We start from the raw sequence: 15495 nt of genomic DNA on the forward strand, positions 1-15495 counted from the left end.
AAGCTGTGTCTGGCTAACTGCTTAGCTGGACAACTTGGGAGGCAATCCGAGTGTGGGGATTAGCCGACAAAACTATTTGAATAATGATCCCAAAGTACTCATGGGCCTGGAAGTATGCCCCAAAACATAACCACTGGGCGGAACCACCGGGCAGAACATAACCACCATGACCATCGTAAACAGTTGCAGTTCGCTGCAGGGCAATGACTCGGAGATCCTGAAGATGGGCATTTCCTATCAGGACGACGGTAAAAACTTGTTTATAAACAGTTGCCTTGCGGATAAGCGCATCATCTATCTTAGAGGAACAACTTTATGGTGGGCAAACTGTGCAAGATAAACTTCAGTAGCCCTGTATTGTCTGTTGCCACCTGTTTAGCTAAAGCATGGTTCTCCTTTAGCTTTATACTTTTTCTCCAATCACTGGATTACAAGTTCCCGGGTTCCCTGCACGGCCACGGCTGACATTGGTCTATTTATTTAATTTATATTCCACCTTTCAGCACATCACAGCGGATTCCATTCAGGTGCTGTTAGGTATTTCCCTATCCCCAGAGAGTTTACATTGCACATATAAAAATTAGCACAGGCGCTCATGAACCACAGTCCGCAAGCAAATTTGCGCGTGTAAAAAAAGGGGAGGGCTGGGGACGAACCAGGGAGGGGCCAGCATTTACGCGGATAAGTTGCTGTTTTACTACCTACCAAAGCGACGAAGGTTAGGTCTTATTGGCGTACATTTCCTCCTGCTCAACATCTGGTGTGGGACTGTAAACATCCTAAAAGTGAAAAAGTGACCGGGTAGGGGGAAATGGGGGGAGGGATGCGGGGATGAAGAGCCAGGAGGGTCTTCATGTGCTGCAGATGGACTGGGCAAACTGGTAGACAAATCTCAGAGAGTCAGCCCTCGCTTTTCACCTCTTACTTCAAAATCTTCTCATGCTGAAGGAAACCACCTGCACAGTATTTGCCGTGGAAGCTGAAGAAAGTCCTAGTTTAAACAGATGATCATTTGTTTCTTGTAACCTGGAGTCAGGCATTGACGTAGTTCTCCCTCTCCTTCAGGTTCAATGTGCCTGAACGTGGATACTCACAGGCGGATGGCAGCGCGTGCTCTCACTATTCAGAGGCGTGAAGGACAGGTGTCAATCCAGGTGCTTCCAATGGAGAGGTCCTTTCAGAACGCTCACAGTTATGGATACACGAAGTGTAACGAATGTTTGGTCTTAATGGTTTAGTTCATTAGAATGAAAATTAACATTTCAGCTACTGCTGCTGCTCACTTTTAAATATACGTATGCATGGGACACAGGAGATTGGCCAGGGCATATTGGAGATGAGGGCTGGACTTCTCCTTGGCCCAGATTTGCTCCTGGTCTGTGTTCCGGCAGTCGACGCTGCTCCAAGGTCCCCAGCTTTTGCCCTCGGTCTGCATGGAGGGTGGCTGGGGCTCAGCTCCTCCTTCAGCGGTGTGGGTTCTGTAAGGTGCATGGTGCCACCATCTCTGTGAGATGGGAGGAGCATGGTCTGCAGTTGTGAATGCAGCTTGACGTCACTCGGGAGGCATGACAGTTGACGTAAGGTGGATCAGAGCTCGGGAAAGACTGGATTCAGCCCAGGGTTGGCATTCCTGTTTTAGGACTGTATCTCAGCGATGCATGCCCTTCCTGGAAATTCTCTAAGAGAGAGTGTGTGTGTTTCTCGGAAAGCACAGTTAGAGACCGGGGGAAGGCCTACACTGCCCTCTCATTGTGCTGGACCAACACGAAACTCTCTCTGCCCATGATCTAGTGCCTGGGACTGCAGCAGGAATATTCCCGCTGAAGCTGCTTCTAAGCAGAGAGACAAAGAAGCAAGAGAGATGCAATCACTGGGGCACAGATCCATGTTATGCTTCAGCTCTGTGCACTGCAGCCCAGGCCTCTTGAATAATTCTCAGCTCACAGTCTATTTACGTCATGTTAGGTATTGAATATCATTACCTTCTCCTGCTTCTGTCTTTTTCCATAACAGCTTACATAATGCCCCTTTCATGGGAAAGCTAATCCATGCTATCGCAGAAATACAACAAACAAGATGACATTTGCTCTGGATTTCTCATCTGACAGATGGTATCTTGTTGTCAGCCACTGCACTCAAAATGCAAATGGAAAAAATAATTATCAAGCTAAGCTGACAGTGCATTGATAAGATGTACCCGTTCAGCATTATACTCTGAAAGGATCTTCCAAAAAGTCAAAATGAAAGACACAAATCCATTAAACCTCCCGTGATCTAAGAATGTCCACAAAATGAATCTGGATGTCCCTTGAGGGAGCTCCCGCATTCTGGAGAGTTTAGGGAATAGCAGTAATGAATGGCCAGGAACTCTGGAAGTTTTTAACTCAAAACAGATCAAAACTTTAATCCATTTTTTTTTGAGAGGAAAACAAAATGTCACCGGCCAGGAACTGGTGATAGCTGGGATACAAATCTTTTAAATAATAATCTAGCTATTATTCTAAAGTTGCTCAGTGATTACATTTTTGCATGTACTACGTGATTACATTATACGAAGGGCAATATTCAAAGGTATTTAGCTGGATAACTCGTGTCATCTGGCTGAATGCTGACTTTTCAACATCCTAAGGACTTACCTGGCTAACGTTTTGCCAGATAAGTCATTAGCCAGCTAAAAATTAGGTGAATAAGTGGTGGACGTTTTAGAGGCAGAGGCGAGGTAGCTGGGAGAATCATCCAGCTAATTACAGTATTGAGAGTCAGCCAAAAAAAAACCCAAAAACGTTTCTTCAGTTGGCTCTAGCTGTCCCCGGAGCAGAGTTGCACATAGGCCTGCGAGCCAGTTCCCCAACCCCAAGCACTCTGTCGGGCCGAGCCCCTCCAAGAGCACTTTTACAAATACATTTTGTAGGGGGGGTGTCTGCTAGGCGACTCCCCCGCCCCTTCTCCCCAGCGACACAACATCGTGAACGTAATGTCCCGGGACTTTCAGAAACCCTGCTTCTGCTCGTAGCACCGTCCTGGTGGCTTGCAACATAGGAAAGCTTACGACATTCAAAAGGTGGCTGGTCAGGTTCAAAATTGTTCCGCTACAAGCGGCCGGATAACTTTATTCGGGGGATATTCAAAGGGACGTGTACCCTGCTGAACATCTGGGAGAAAACTTACTTGGTCACCGAACATTAGCTTGCACGTGCGCAATACCAGACTTTACTAATGAAACATGTTTTCCGGTGTCGCGGCTTTTTAAAAAAAAAAAATTCAATTGGCGTGACTTACACACCGGTGCGGCCTATGCACGGCTTTTGTTCTCTCTCTTGCTCACCGGCACTTCCCTGCCCCCACCCACCGAAGTTTCTCTGTCTCATCGGCGCAGTCCATACCCCGCCGAGCAAGGTTTCTCTCCCCCTCACCGGCGCGTCCGTGTCCCGCCAACCGAAGACTAGACTCGGCGCGCACTCACGTACGGTGCTCGCACGACGGCTCGCTTCCAAGACCGCGCCAAATCCGCGAGCCCGGCGCAGGAGAAACAGGTGCGTCTTACCTACTGGTAAGACGCGACCTATCCACCAACTTTTTTTCTGCAAAACTGATGTTTCTGGAGGGGTGCGACTGATACACCGGAAAATACGGTACACACAGCAGCGGTGCCAAGGAACTTTCCAGCTCGCAGCCTTTGCAGACACTTAATCACTCTCGTCAGTGCAAAACCAGGCTACTGTCCCAGCTGGAAACTTGCGGTTTGTACACCTACTGAGCCTGGGCTCAGTAATCAACCACTTCCTTTCCTGCCACCGAGGTTTACATTAAATAGTGTTACAAAAAAAAAAGGTTTTCTTCCGCTCTGAAGTGTTAACAGCAACAGGCTGATGATAGCGGCATAACAGGAAGTCCTCAGCAAGGTATGGCATCAACACAAGCTCTTCCGATGAAAAGGAGAGAATCTGCTGATTGTTTTCCTGAGTCTGAGATCATCAGCGGTCGAGCGCTTTGCAATGTGCTGAGCCTGCAATGAAAGGCACCAGCCACACATCCATTTTTATTTCGTTTAAATTGTTTCCTGCTAGGATCCATCCTTCTGGTTTATACGAACACCAGGTTGCTAAAGCCACCAAGACCTGCAAGCCTGGAAAGTTATCAGCGCGGGAGAAAGTAAATACAGGGACACGTATGCAGCCACCGCGGCGAAGTCAGCCAGGGGAACGCGTCTGGCTTTCGGCGGGACATTCCGTGGCGTGGCGGCACCGCTGAATAAACCCAGCTACCATGAAAAAAAAAGTTAGCGGGATAACAATTCGGCTCGCTTTAGGACCCCTCTCTAAGGCACAACCAGAGCTGGCTGGATAACTTAATTCCACCCAGAAACGCCCCCCGGGGTTACCGCCACGTTATCTGGCCAACTACGTTTTCTATGAGGGGCACAGAGGGGAACAAAATGAATTTCAGGGTGGGCCTTTCCCTCCATCCAATCAAAGTTATCTAGCACATCCGAACGAAATCCGCTTTGAATCGCTGAAAAGCAGAATCTAAATAAATAAAATAAGTCCAGGAAGACAGAGGGGCAGCTGGGCAGGCAAGCTTCCTGTCTGGTGGGGTCCCCTCCTCTGCAGCCGCGCAAATCTAACAAAGTCAACGATGGGTACCGTTTTTAGGGCTGCTATTAATGTTAATTATTTGTTTTACAATTTCGATTTATTTTATGTTTTCGTATGATTCTGCTGCTAACACGTGTACATTGCTTTGGAAATTTTATCGAAAAACTGGAAAGCGATCAATACATTTTATAAATAAATAAATAAATGGTGCAGACAGCCAAAGAGATGTTAATCCTGAGAATAATTCAGGAATTTGCATGAAATAATTTGCTACTATAACCTGTACTTAGTATCATTCCTTATAGTTATTTTTCCTTTTTGCTGTTAGCGGCGACCGTAATGCATGAAGCAGCTTCCTTTACAGCCGTCACCAAAGATTCGATATATAGGAAGAGCACTGCGGCTCGTCCTTCCTCACAGTGAAGACTCGCACCGTCCATTGCATAGGTCGTTCATGGGCTTACATGCTATCAGCACAGCATTTGACATCCAGCTAATGAAGACGGTCAAGGGTCAAATCTATTTCTAGTAAAGTATTTCACTTTTTAAAATCTTCATGACTCTTCTTCAGACTACACTTCTAGATAGAAACCTATGGCAGAAAAAGACCATATGGCCCATCCAGTCTGCCCATCCGTCCAATTAATCTAACATTATAATTCCCATCACTTCCTTGGAGATCCCCTGTATTTGTCCCATGCTTTCTGGAATTCAGATACTGTTTTTGTCTCCACCACTTCCCCTGCGAGGCTGTTCCACCATCCACCACCCTCTCTGTAAAGAAATATTTCCTAAGATTACTCCTGAGTCTGCCCCCTTTCACCCTCATCTCATGATCCCTCGTTCTAGAGCCTCCTTTCCATTGAAAAAGACTCACCACCTGTGCATGGAGACCTTTATGATATTTGAATGTCTCTATCATAGCTCCCTTATCGCGCCTTTCCTCCAGGGTGTACATGTTTAGATCTTTAAGTCTAAGATGAGAGATATGTAGCCAAGGACCAGGGAACCACAATGGACCACCAACTTTATAACATTTTATAGTGCTACATTTATTCATTAAAAATAAAACGGCTATATATTCGTGGTGAGCTCAGCCACCAGACACCGTGTAGCTATTTGTTTTGTGAAAATTTAATGAACAGATGTACTTAAAAATAAAAAACAGCCAAGCCCAGAAGGTTCACGAGCATAAAGAGTCCCCACCAAGGACCCACGTCGCATTTTAAAGCAGTTAAATGACTGCTCCTTCCAGGAGTGACGACATGGTTAACTGGACATCTCAGACGCATCGTATTAAGCCGGTCTTTCACCAATTGAGATTTTTTTCCCCATCTCCTGTTACTCATGTTAACGTGTAGGTGCCATCATTTTTTTTTTTAATTTTGTAACCCGCGTTTGTCCGCATTGTCTGAATTGGAGCACTTACAGAACCAGAGAGCTACGTACCTGAATGCATGTCCCAGCGCACTCTTTACAGAGACTGCAGGATAAAGCCCATCTACTTGCAGGAATGTGCGAGATCTTCGTGATGGGTTCCATTTTCTCAGGGCATCCGATACTAACCTGAGTACGACAGGCATTATTTCAGTGCCTCAACCAGCGAGCAAGACATCAGGCTCTGCAGTATGCTATTATATAAGGACCTTCATTTTAATTTTCCTCGGGAGTTTATCAGTGTTCATTACAACAAGAACAGAAATGATGTTTACCTGGAAACAGGGGCAGTCATTTTCTTCCACTGATTTCTCCTGTTTTTGTTCTTGTTGTAAAAAAAAATGCTGATAAATTCCCAGGAAAACTAAAAACAAGGTTCCCTAGCTATGTTATACACATTCTGTGTATGTGAGTGAAGTAAAACTCTGTAGTATAAGTAAAGTTATTATAGAATAAAAGAGAAATGTAAAAATACAGACAATGATCAAAGTTAAGGATCACCAACCCCAATTTAGGCTACAGACCTTGTGTCTCCAACTCCACCCAGTATGCACCATTAACACTTCCTGACGCAATTCAGAGCGCGAGAACCTATAGTATTTCAGCCTGCAACCGGCTGATGCCCTACCAGGAATGGCCCTGCTGAAGTAAACCAACGGTTCCCCTACATGTGCTAACAGGAAAGCCCAATCTACCCTAGCCTGGTTGGCCGCATCCCTCCCTCTATCACGCTGTCTTGCTCACGACTGGTGTTCCCACCTCTGGGTTTATCCCCTGCTGTCCTGAATTCTGTGTGGGAGGCTCTTCCAAGTATCTGCCATCCTTTCTGTCAAGATACACACCCTTACCTCACTTAGGTTGGTTCTCTTCAGTCTCACGTCACGATCTTGAACAAAACAGGGGTAGGCAACTCCAGCCCTTGAGTGCAGCAACTAGGTCTGGTTTTCAGGATATCCACAATGAACAGGCCCGAGATAGATTTACATGCACTGCCTCCATCGTATGCAAATACATATTTATTGTGGATATCCTGAGAAATAGACCTGTTTGTGGCACGCAAGGAGCAGATTTGTCTATCCCCGTTCTAGAATGATCTATCCATCAAAAAAATGCTAATTTCTTGCACACTACAAGGTACCTGAATGCTTCTCACATCCCGTTCCCTCCTGACTTCATGGGGCACGCCTGGGAGTGCTCCAGCTTTGATCCAAAGACTCTGGGATTCTGCATGGATTGCCAGAAAGTTCCAGCTACTGACACTGGATTTCAGCACCCCCAGGCAGAGCTGTCCTCAGGCTGGCAGGAAGCAGGAGGAGTCCTTTCCGCCTGCATGGGCCTCAAGCAGCAAGTGAGGTCCCTGGGACCTGCGCTGAGCGAAAGCAGCAGCAGGAGACTCTTCTGCCCTTGTGGAACTGAGGGGAGAAGTGAGGAGAGGCAGGCAGGCAGGGTGACTCTCCCCCCCGCCCCCAATCAGACCACACTGCCAAGGGGGGAGGAAGTCACCCTTGGCCAAAGAAAGCGGCAGCTGGGGTGAAGAAGTGGGAGATCTAGGCTGGTGAAGCTTTGGAGGTAGGAAGGAGAAAGGGCCTGGGAAGTGGGGAAGAGAGAGAATGTGTGGAGAGGGTGGGAGATTGTGAGTGTGTGTGGGGGGTGGGGGGAGTCTATGCCTGCCCCCCAATTCATGCCAATCTCTAGGTGACTGGAAAGCAACATGCGGGCATTTTACTTCTAATACCCACCGTCCATCCCATAATGAGGTTAAAAACAGTGACTTGCAGACATTGTTCCCTCAAATTCAAAATTGGGCCAGTTTCATCAGTCTTTCAAACGCAGAATTCCTCTACACGCCGTGCATAGGATTATTTTAATTGAAAACAATGAACTAAACTGGCTGCACTGAAGGTCACACTTCCAGTGGAATGTCCTTCAGAACTACATGTCCCATGAGCCCCAGGCTAGCTGAATGGGCTAATTTCATTGGCTGTTCTTTCCTCGCCCCCCCCCCCACCAAATTATTTAACTGTGGCTCGCATCACAATTAAAAAATAAAAAAATAAAAAATCCTCAAAACTCATCAGTGCAAACAAACAGCTGCAGCTTTATCAGTCGCACAACCAGAAGGGTTAAAACACAAAAGGAGCCACAGGGAAGGTTAAGTGAGCAAGGATGTGAGTTAATTGTGGGGGTAATTGAAGCTAATTGAGAGCACAAGTTAGAAGTAGACTTTTGTACAGGCGTCCCGCTGCTTCCCAGCCGCACATCCTCCAAGACACAGCAGTACAACGGGGGTCTGGCACACGGCTTCCTTCCTTGTAAATCACAAACACAAAGGAGAGTCTACAAAGATGCCCTCCTCGGGTTTTTGGGGGTTTTTTTTTTCTGTCAGCTTCTTTGTGAAGCAGACAGAAGCTCGCCACCGCGTCCCCACAACTTGGGAGCGCCGCACGACAAAACGAGGGAGAAACCCGCCTGCCCCGGCAGCTTCTCGCCCAGGCCCAGGGAGGGACGGGTGACTGGCCCGCTAACTGGATGACCCCTGCTGGCCCACGAGCCCTCCAGCCCGGGGGGACGGACACTGGCAACGGTGCCCTCAGATGTTTGGTGATGCCGTCCGGGGAGGGGAGAAAGAAAATAAAATGAACCAACTGCATTTTTTTTTTTTTTTTTGGTTAAATAAATTATTGCACCGTATGGATCCCACTAAGAGGAACATTCTTCTGTGCGGAATAAATTAGGAGTTTAATGTGCTCTATTTTGCAAGCCGGGCTATTAGCGGATGCCCGGGTAACTCGAGCGGAGAGCAAGGTGTGGCATTGGCCTTCACCTTCGCATACTAAGCCTTCTTTACAATGCCAGAAGTTTATTAGTTCCATATGGAGCTGCCATGTTACCGATGAGTATCTACAGCATTACTAAAAGTCTGGGATCAAGCTGACAGGCATCCAACCGTTTACATCCCGGCAGGGCTCGGACGCATTCCTAGCAGCACCGCTCTACCAATACATCTCTCCCCCCTTCCAGAAACGCCACCGAGGAATGGCTTACTTCAGGTATCCATAAGGCACAGCTCACGTGGACCCACTTTGTCCCGCTCCTGGTGGGTTTCAGAGCTCCCCCTCGCTTAGGGCAAAGTAGACACTTTGGCTGGACTCCGAGGGCGCAGGTGCGACAAAGCCAGTTACCTAGCGGGACCTTCAGGATCCCGTAGCAAGCCTGCGAGCAGAAGGAAAGAAACAGATTTAGTCACAGCGGATGCTCCTCCGGGAAAGGCAGCAGGGGTCCCACGGCAACAACGCAAGCCTTCGGGGTAAATTTACAAAAAAAAAAAAAAAAGGATTGCACGCGCTGAAATCTTGTGCGCCGAATTTACTGTGGGAACCTCACGGACGCTGCTTCCGCTGCCAAAACAAGCATCTTAACCGCACGGACCTAGAGTTTCAGATTTACAATTCATGGCAGGCATGAAAGGCTATTATTTCAGTGAACGGAAATGCCACCTTCAGTTTACTTGGCGTTCTCCTTGGACTGATTTGCGCTCTCTGGACGGGGGGGTGGCAAGGTGAGCAGCGACAGGCCAGGCACCCACCTGGTGCACGCAGACGTTGCACTTATCGCAGAAGACCATCTCGTTCCCGTCCTCCCCTTCCGGCGAGCGGCACACGTCGCACACGACGTCCTCGTCATACTCGATGCCCAGACCCTCCTCCGTCTCAATGGCGACGTTCATATTCTGATAGCAAAGCACCTCCAGCTCCTCCAGCACTTTCTCCAGCGTCGGCTCATCCAGCTCCGGCATCTCTGCAAAAGGCAAGGAACAAGAACACCATTTTACTGCCGGACAACGGGGCCACCGTACAGGCAAGGAGGGTCCAGCTCTGCACTGCCACTCCCCCCCCCAAACAAGGAGTTTGGAAACCAGAGTCAATCTAGTTTTATACTTCAGCAATCCAGCCATTATGGGGATGCATTTAAAACCAGTTTGAAACCAGTTTGGCAGGAAAGTTAGGAGGACTGTACTGTAACTTTAGCACAATTTAGGATTTTTTTTTATGAGCACAGTCTGTTTTTAAGAAGTTTATCTGGACATTTACAGCACACTGGCTAAGTCTTCTGGTAAAAGAGATGACCCCGCTTTTGCCAAAAAAAAACAAAAAAAACCAACCCTCAACCATGGCGTCAGTGGTCTTCTTATGGGGGTTGTGATCTTTCACAGGCGAGGCACCACACACAGGAGGTGCTCACAACACAGCCATCTACATATCACGTACACAGAGATAAATTAAGTCACTTGGACATCAGATACCAATTTTAGTAATAATATGGTAAACATTCCAACTTAATGTGCGGTTCTGATGGGAGCAACAAACATTTCCCCTTTTGTGGGCGAGCCAATTACTTCCAAGGGACAGTCGGTCAAGGTAAATCGTCGACCCTAGCAAGCCATGAAGGGTCCAAGTCAGAGCATTTATATTCCATGACTACATATCATGACGAAAGGAAGGCGGCATCTGGCCCTCAGTGGCTTTTTTTCTAGCGTGGAGGTTCTGTCTCACATCCACAACAGTACTGACAGAACAACTGGCATTTGTTCAGTTACTTTTTGGCTTTAGTATCTCACGAAGAAAAAAAAAGAAAAGGTCTAAGGCCAGGCTTGGACTGAGTGACCTTACCGCTATGTCCTGCACACGAATACCGCTCGGCATCGCGGGATTCTCTCTGGAACAACACACGGGGATGTTTTCCACCAAGGGGACAGTTTTAGATTTGAGTCTGAGTAGAAAATTGATGGTGGGGAGGCCGATAAGATCTGCGTTTCCAATAACTGCTGCTTCTAATTTAGGACATGGGCTGTGTTTCCCGGGCAGTTAGCAAAATACGGCTTCTGGGCTAGGAGGAAAATCCATCGAGCTCCACTGTTACAGATAATTACATCTGACAGCTTAAAAACCTTTAAAAAGACAAAAAAAAAAAAAAAGAGAAGGTCTTCCACACATGCCGGACGGGCCCGGACCAACTCAGTGCTTTAACCTGTGGAAACTGCCCCCGGTGCTGTGTTAGGATCCCCTGATCATGGGGGTGGGGTGGGAGCAGTGCTTGGGTGCGCCGTGGAGGCTGCACGCTCAGGCCCGAGGGAGGGAGGAAAGAGATCCCTGCCGGTCAAAGAGCAGTGCTGGGGGGGTGCACCTCTAACACTTGGACTGGCCAGGGGTCTCTATAACCGTTTGGACAGGATGTCTCGGTGGCAGGAGGAAGAGGTGAAAAGCAAAAAAAAAAAAAAAAAGGATAAAATTAGAATTGCACCTTTCAAAATCAAAGGCCCAAATTAAGGATACCCATTGAAGGGGGGGGTGGGGTGCATCAATGGTCAGTATTTGATCAGAAGTCCGGCGCGGGTGCAACGCGCCTGTATTTTTTTTTTCTTTTCCCCGTGGTACCTGTCACGGAAAACACGTTTAGATCTGAAGGGGCAAGCCGCGTGGCGCGCCCCCGGTTCCTCTGCCCGACCTAATCACGTGCGCTCCGGCCGCGCCTCTTCTTAAGAGGCGTGCGAGAAGGGCACGCGCTCGCGCGCTTGCTTTCAGCCCTGCCCGACGGGAGGGTCGGCGGTTTTCACAGGGCCGATTCAACCCCCAGGTAAGCGGTCTCCGGGGGAACGTCACGTTCGGTCTTCTCCCTCCCGGCCAAACGCGGCATAAAAGAAAGGCCGTCCTCAAATCTCACAGCCTGGGTCATGCGTTTGTTTCTTGTACGGCGGCGCGCGAGGATCACTCGATGATGGGGCGGCCATGAAAGGTTTCTCTTTCTGGGAAGGCAGGTGCTCGTCCGGGGGGGGGGGGGGGGGGGGGGGTTTGGCCTTATTTGCTCTTTTTTTTTTTAAAACAAGAGTCTTCCTGCTTTGCCAAGGGCCATAGCATCCCCTCCTCCTCCTCCTATCTCGTACGGGTAACTCAATCGCAGCCAGAAGGCCAAGAAGGGACGATCCTCAGCTCACAGCGCAGAGCCTTACACTCTAATCTTACCCAGGGGTCCTTCGCTTCAGGAGACGACGGGATTAGACTGGGAGAAATGACTGTGAATCAATGAGAAGCTATGAAATAAGCTTTCTGCAAAAGTTAGCAAATCATCCTAACGTTAGCAGAAAGTGGCGGCGGCAGTTATGGTCGATATCTCCTGAAACTGCTGTTAAATAAAGCCGAAATAAAAATGTCTTGTAAACCACGCTCGTTTAATGTAATTTGCCATAAAGTTCCTTAAAAAGCAGCAGCGCTACTGGGAAACCTCCCGTAACCTGGGCTGGTTTTTTTTTTACGGGGCTGGAGTTTATAACGAGCGCTGGACACCGTGCGCAAGTGAAGATTTCATCTGGAGCCATCACCGGGGGGGGGGAAGAAGGAGAACGTATATTCCTGGCAGGGGCAAACAAGAGAAACCCTTCCGGTCGCATTTAAAGCTTTCACTGCAATGGACTGATGCACTGGGTAGGAAACCCCCACCCAACAGAAGTACGAACGCTTTGATAAACGCGAACCGCCAGGAAGCAGAAAATGCCCTCCAGCCAGAGCCGACGCGGCCCTTGAAAGAGCCTCCCGCAGACTCCGGCGGGCAGCAGGGGCATTCCACAGGGGCAAATTCTCAGCTGGGGAACGAAGAGGGGGATACAGAAGGCAAGAATTAAAAAAAAAAAAAAAGCAAGCTACATCTCATCATCTTCTCCCTTCCCAAGTGATTCCGTACGCACAGCTACACCCACAGAGCAGGTTACAAAAACAATAAAATACAGAAGAACCCAAACAAATACATAAATAAATAAAATGAACATGGTGGCGGCAAATAGGGAAATGAGTTACGCATGCTGCACAGCACGGTCCTTGCCCAGCGCACTGCCACTCTCTGGTAGGCGAGGAGGGTCCTATGCCGGGCAAGCACAGTTTTCTAGTACTCGCTCCCCTGTTTCAGGGCTGAAGTTTCCAAGCAGCAAAAAACAATCCCTGCTGCGGACCGGGGAAGCGAGGGTTGAAATCCCGCTGCTGCTCCTTGCGAGCTTGGGCAAGTCACATCGCCCTTAAGATGGGGAGCCCTCTGGGGACAGAGAAACACCCCTACAGAACCTGAACGTAATCCGCTCTGAAGTGCCTGAAAGACGGAACACAAATCAAAAAAGCCCTGGCCGATCCCAAATACGCACCACCCACCAATGTCTTCAAAATTCTGGAAAAGCAGGATAAGAAAAATCTGTGTGTATTCACCACCCGGGTTCACACAGAGCCTATCACACTTCACGACTCTCACCTCGGATCATCCCAGAATTAAACTAGTAAAAAAAAAAATATATCCAGCTGCAAGCCACAGAGCTCTGGCTTAAACCCGTACTCTGACGCAGCTAAACTTCTAGGCTGGCAATTTGTCTGAATGCTCCCCGCCGGGCATGACATTTTCGACATCCTTAGAAGGCAAACTAACCATTGCAAGAGCTATTTGCAAACTAGCTTGAAAACGTGGATGCAAAGGAACAGAGCGTTTCCCTCCGCAGAGCAACACAGGCTCTCACTGTGCCTGCCAGCAGGATGGCCCCACGCCCGACAGCACGTCTGGCAGGAAGACGGGCCGTGAAAACAAAAGCAACAGGTCCCATGGCGCGGCACCTCAACGAAGTCTAACCTGCCCAGCGACGAGAGGCCTCAGGTGCCAGCCCGCGAGACGTGCCTGACCCTGCTACCGTGCAACAGGACAAGACAAGCTTCTTTCTGGCACAGACGCCGTAACGTGCAGAAGCTAACCGCGCTACCCGGAGGTAAGCGCCATATAAATTCCTGTAAAAAAAAAAAAAAAAAAAAAAGTCCCCATGCCATGCAGTGGCGATACACCATCCAAGGCCTGGCAGTTAAAACGTGGCGCCTCGGGACGCTCCACGCAGCTCTGTTATGCCACAAAATATTAGATCCAGCCTCTCATGCGCTCCTCTAACGATGGAATCGTCACGTTAGAAGAAGAATAAAGTTGTATGAGAGTAAGCACACTGCCTCAATTTACTCTGCACGTCTGGATGCTCAAATGCAGCTTCTCAATAGAACCTAACAAAAGGGGATAGAGGTCTTATTGATAGGGGCCTTACTGATAGGGGAATATCAATAGTACCTAGCAGAAGGGGATAGAGGTCTTATTGACAGGGGCCTTACTGATAGGGGAATATCAATAGAACCTAGCAGAAGGGGATAGAGGTCTTATTGATAGGGGCCTTACTGATAGGGGAATATCAATACAACCTAGCAGAAGGGGATAGAGGTCTTATTGACAGGGGAATATCAATAGTACCTAGCAGAAGGGGATGGAGGTCTTATTGACAGGGGCCTTACTGATAGGGGAATATCAATAGAACCTAGCAGAAGGGATGAAGGTCTTATTGATAGGGGCCTTACTGATAGGGGAATATCAATGGAACCTAGCAGAAGGGGATGGAGGTCTTATTGACAGGGGCCTTACTGATAGGGGAATATCAATAGAACCTAGCAGAAGGGGATAGAGGTCTTATTGATAGGGACCTTACTGATAGGGGAATATCAATAGTACCTAGCAGAAGTGGATAGAGATCTTATTGATAGGGGCCTTACTGATAGGGGAATATCAATAGTACCTAGCAGAAGGGGATAGAGGTCTTATTGACAGAGGCCTTACTGATAGGGGAATATCAATGGAACCTAGCAGAAGGGGATGAAGGTCTTATTGACAGGGGCCTTACTGATAGGGGAATATCAATGGAACCTAGCAGAAGGGGATGAAGGTCTTATTGACAGGGGCCTTACTGATAGGGGAATATCAATAGTACCTAGCAGAAGGGGATCCATATTGACAGGGGCCTTACTGATAGGGGAATATCAATAGTACCTAGCAGAAGGGGATAGAGGTCTTATTGACAGGGGCCTTACTGATAGGGGAATATCAATAGTACCTAGCAGAAGGGGATAGAGGTCTTATTGACAGAGGCCTTACTGATAGGGGAATATCAATGGAACCTAGCAGAAGGGGATGAAGGTCTTATTGACAGGGGCCTTACTGATAGGGGAATATCAATGGAACCTAGCAGAAGGGGATGAAGGTCTTATTGACAGGGGCCTTACTGATAGGGGAATATCAATAGTACCTAGCAGAAGGGGATCCATATTGACAGGGGCCTTACTGATAGGGGAATATCAATAGTACCTAGCAGAAGGGGATAGAGGTCTTATTGATAAGGACCTTACTGATAGGGGAATAGGGAGGGGGTACATGTGAGACATCTGTAGTATTAACAGCTGAAGATCGGACGCTAAGATGGTGATTTTTTTCCTTTAAAAAGGAGGTTGAACCAAATAGTGTGAAATACAAAAAAACCAAGTGTATCCTGACAAAATAAAAAAGAAGAAAGAAGACCTAGTTATAGACTGGAAGGAATGAGCAATGGACTCATCACATGCTCTAGCTTGAG

The 15495-nt window shown here is 48.0% G+C and overlaps 1 protein-coding gene across 2 annotated transcripts in view; it reads right to left on the reverse strand.

Moving 5' to 3' along the window:
• JADE2 (jade family PHD finger 2) overlaps positions 1-15495 on the reverse strand; it is a 117730-nt gene that overhangs the window by 30170 nt on the left and 72065 nt on the right. Inside the window, exons 7-9 of one of the 2 annotated variants that reach the window (XM_029584117.1) lie at positions 9619-9830; positions 9078-9245; positions 6045-6161 (exon numbers count right to left, since the gene is read on the reverse strand). In XM_029584117.1, the coding sequence (XP_029439977.1) occupies positions 6045-6161; positions 9078-9245; positions 9619-9830 (497 nt within the window). The remainder of the gene's footprint in view (positions 1-6044; positions 6162-9077; positions 9246-9618; positions 9831-15495) is intronic. The other variant, XM_029584118.1, reaches the window with a different exon arrangement.

This window comes from Rhinatrema bivittatum, chromosome 18, assembly GCF_901001135.1.
Source record: "Rhinatrema bivittatum chromosome 18, aRhiBiv1.1, whole genome shotgun sequence".
Classification (NCBI taxonomy): domain Eukaryota; kingdom Metazoa; phylum Chordata; class Amphibia; order Gymnophiona; family Rhinatrematidae; genus Rhinatrema; species Rhinatrema bivittatum.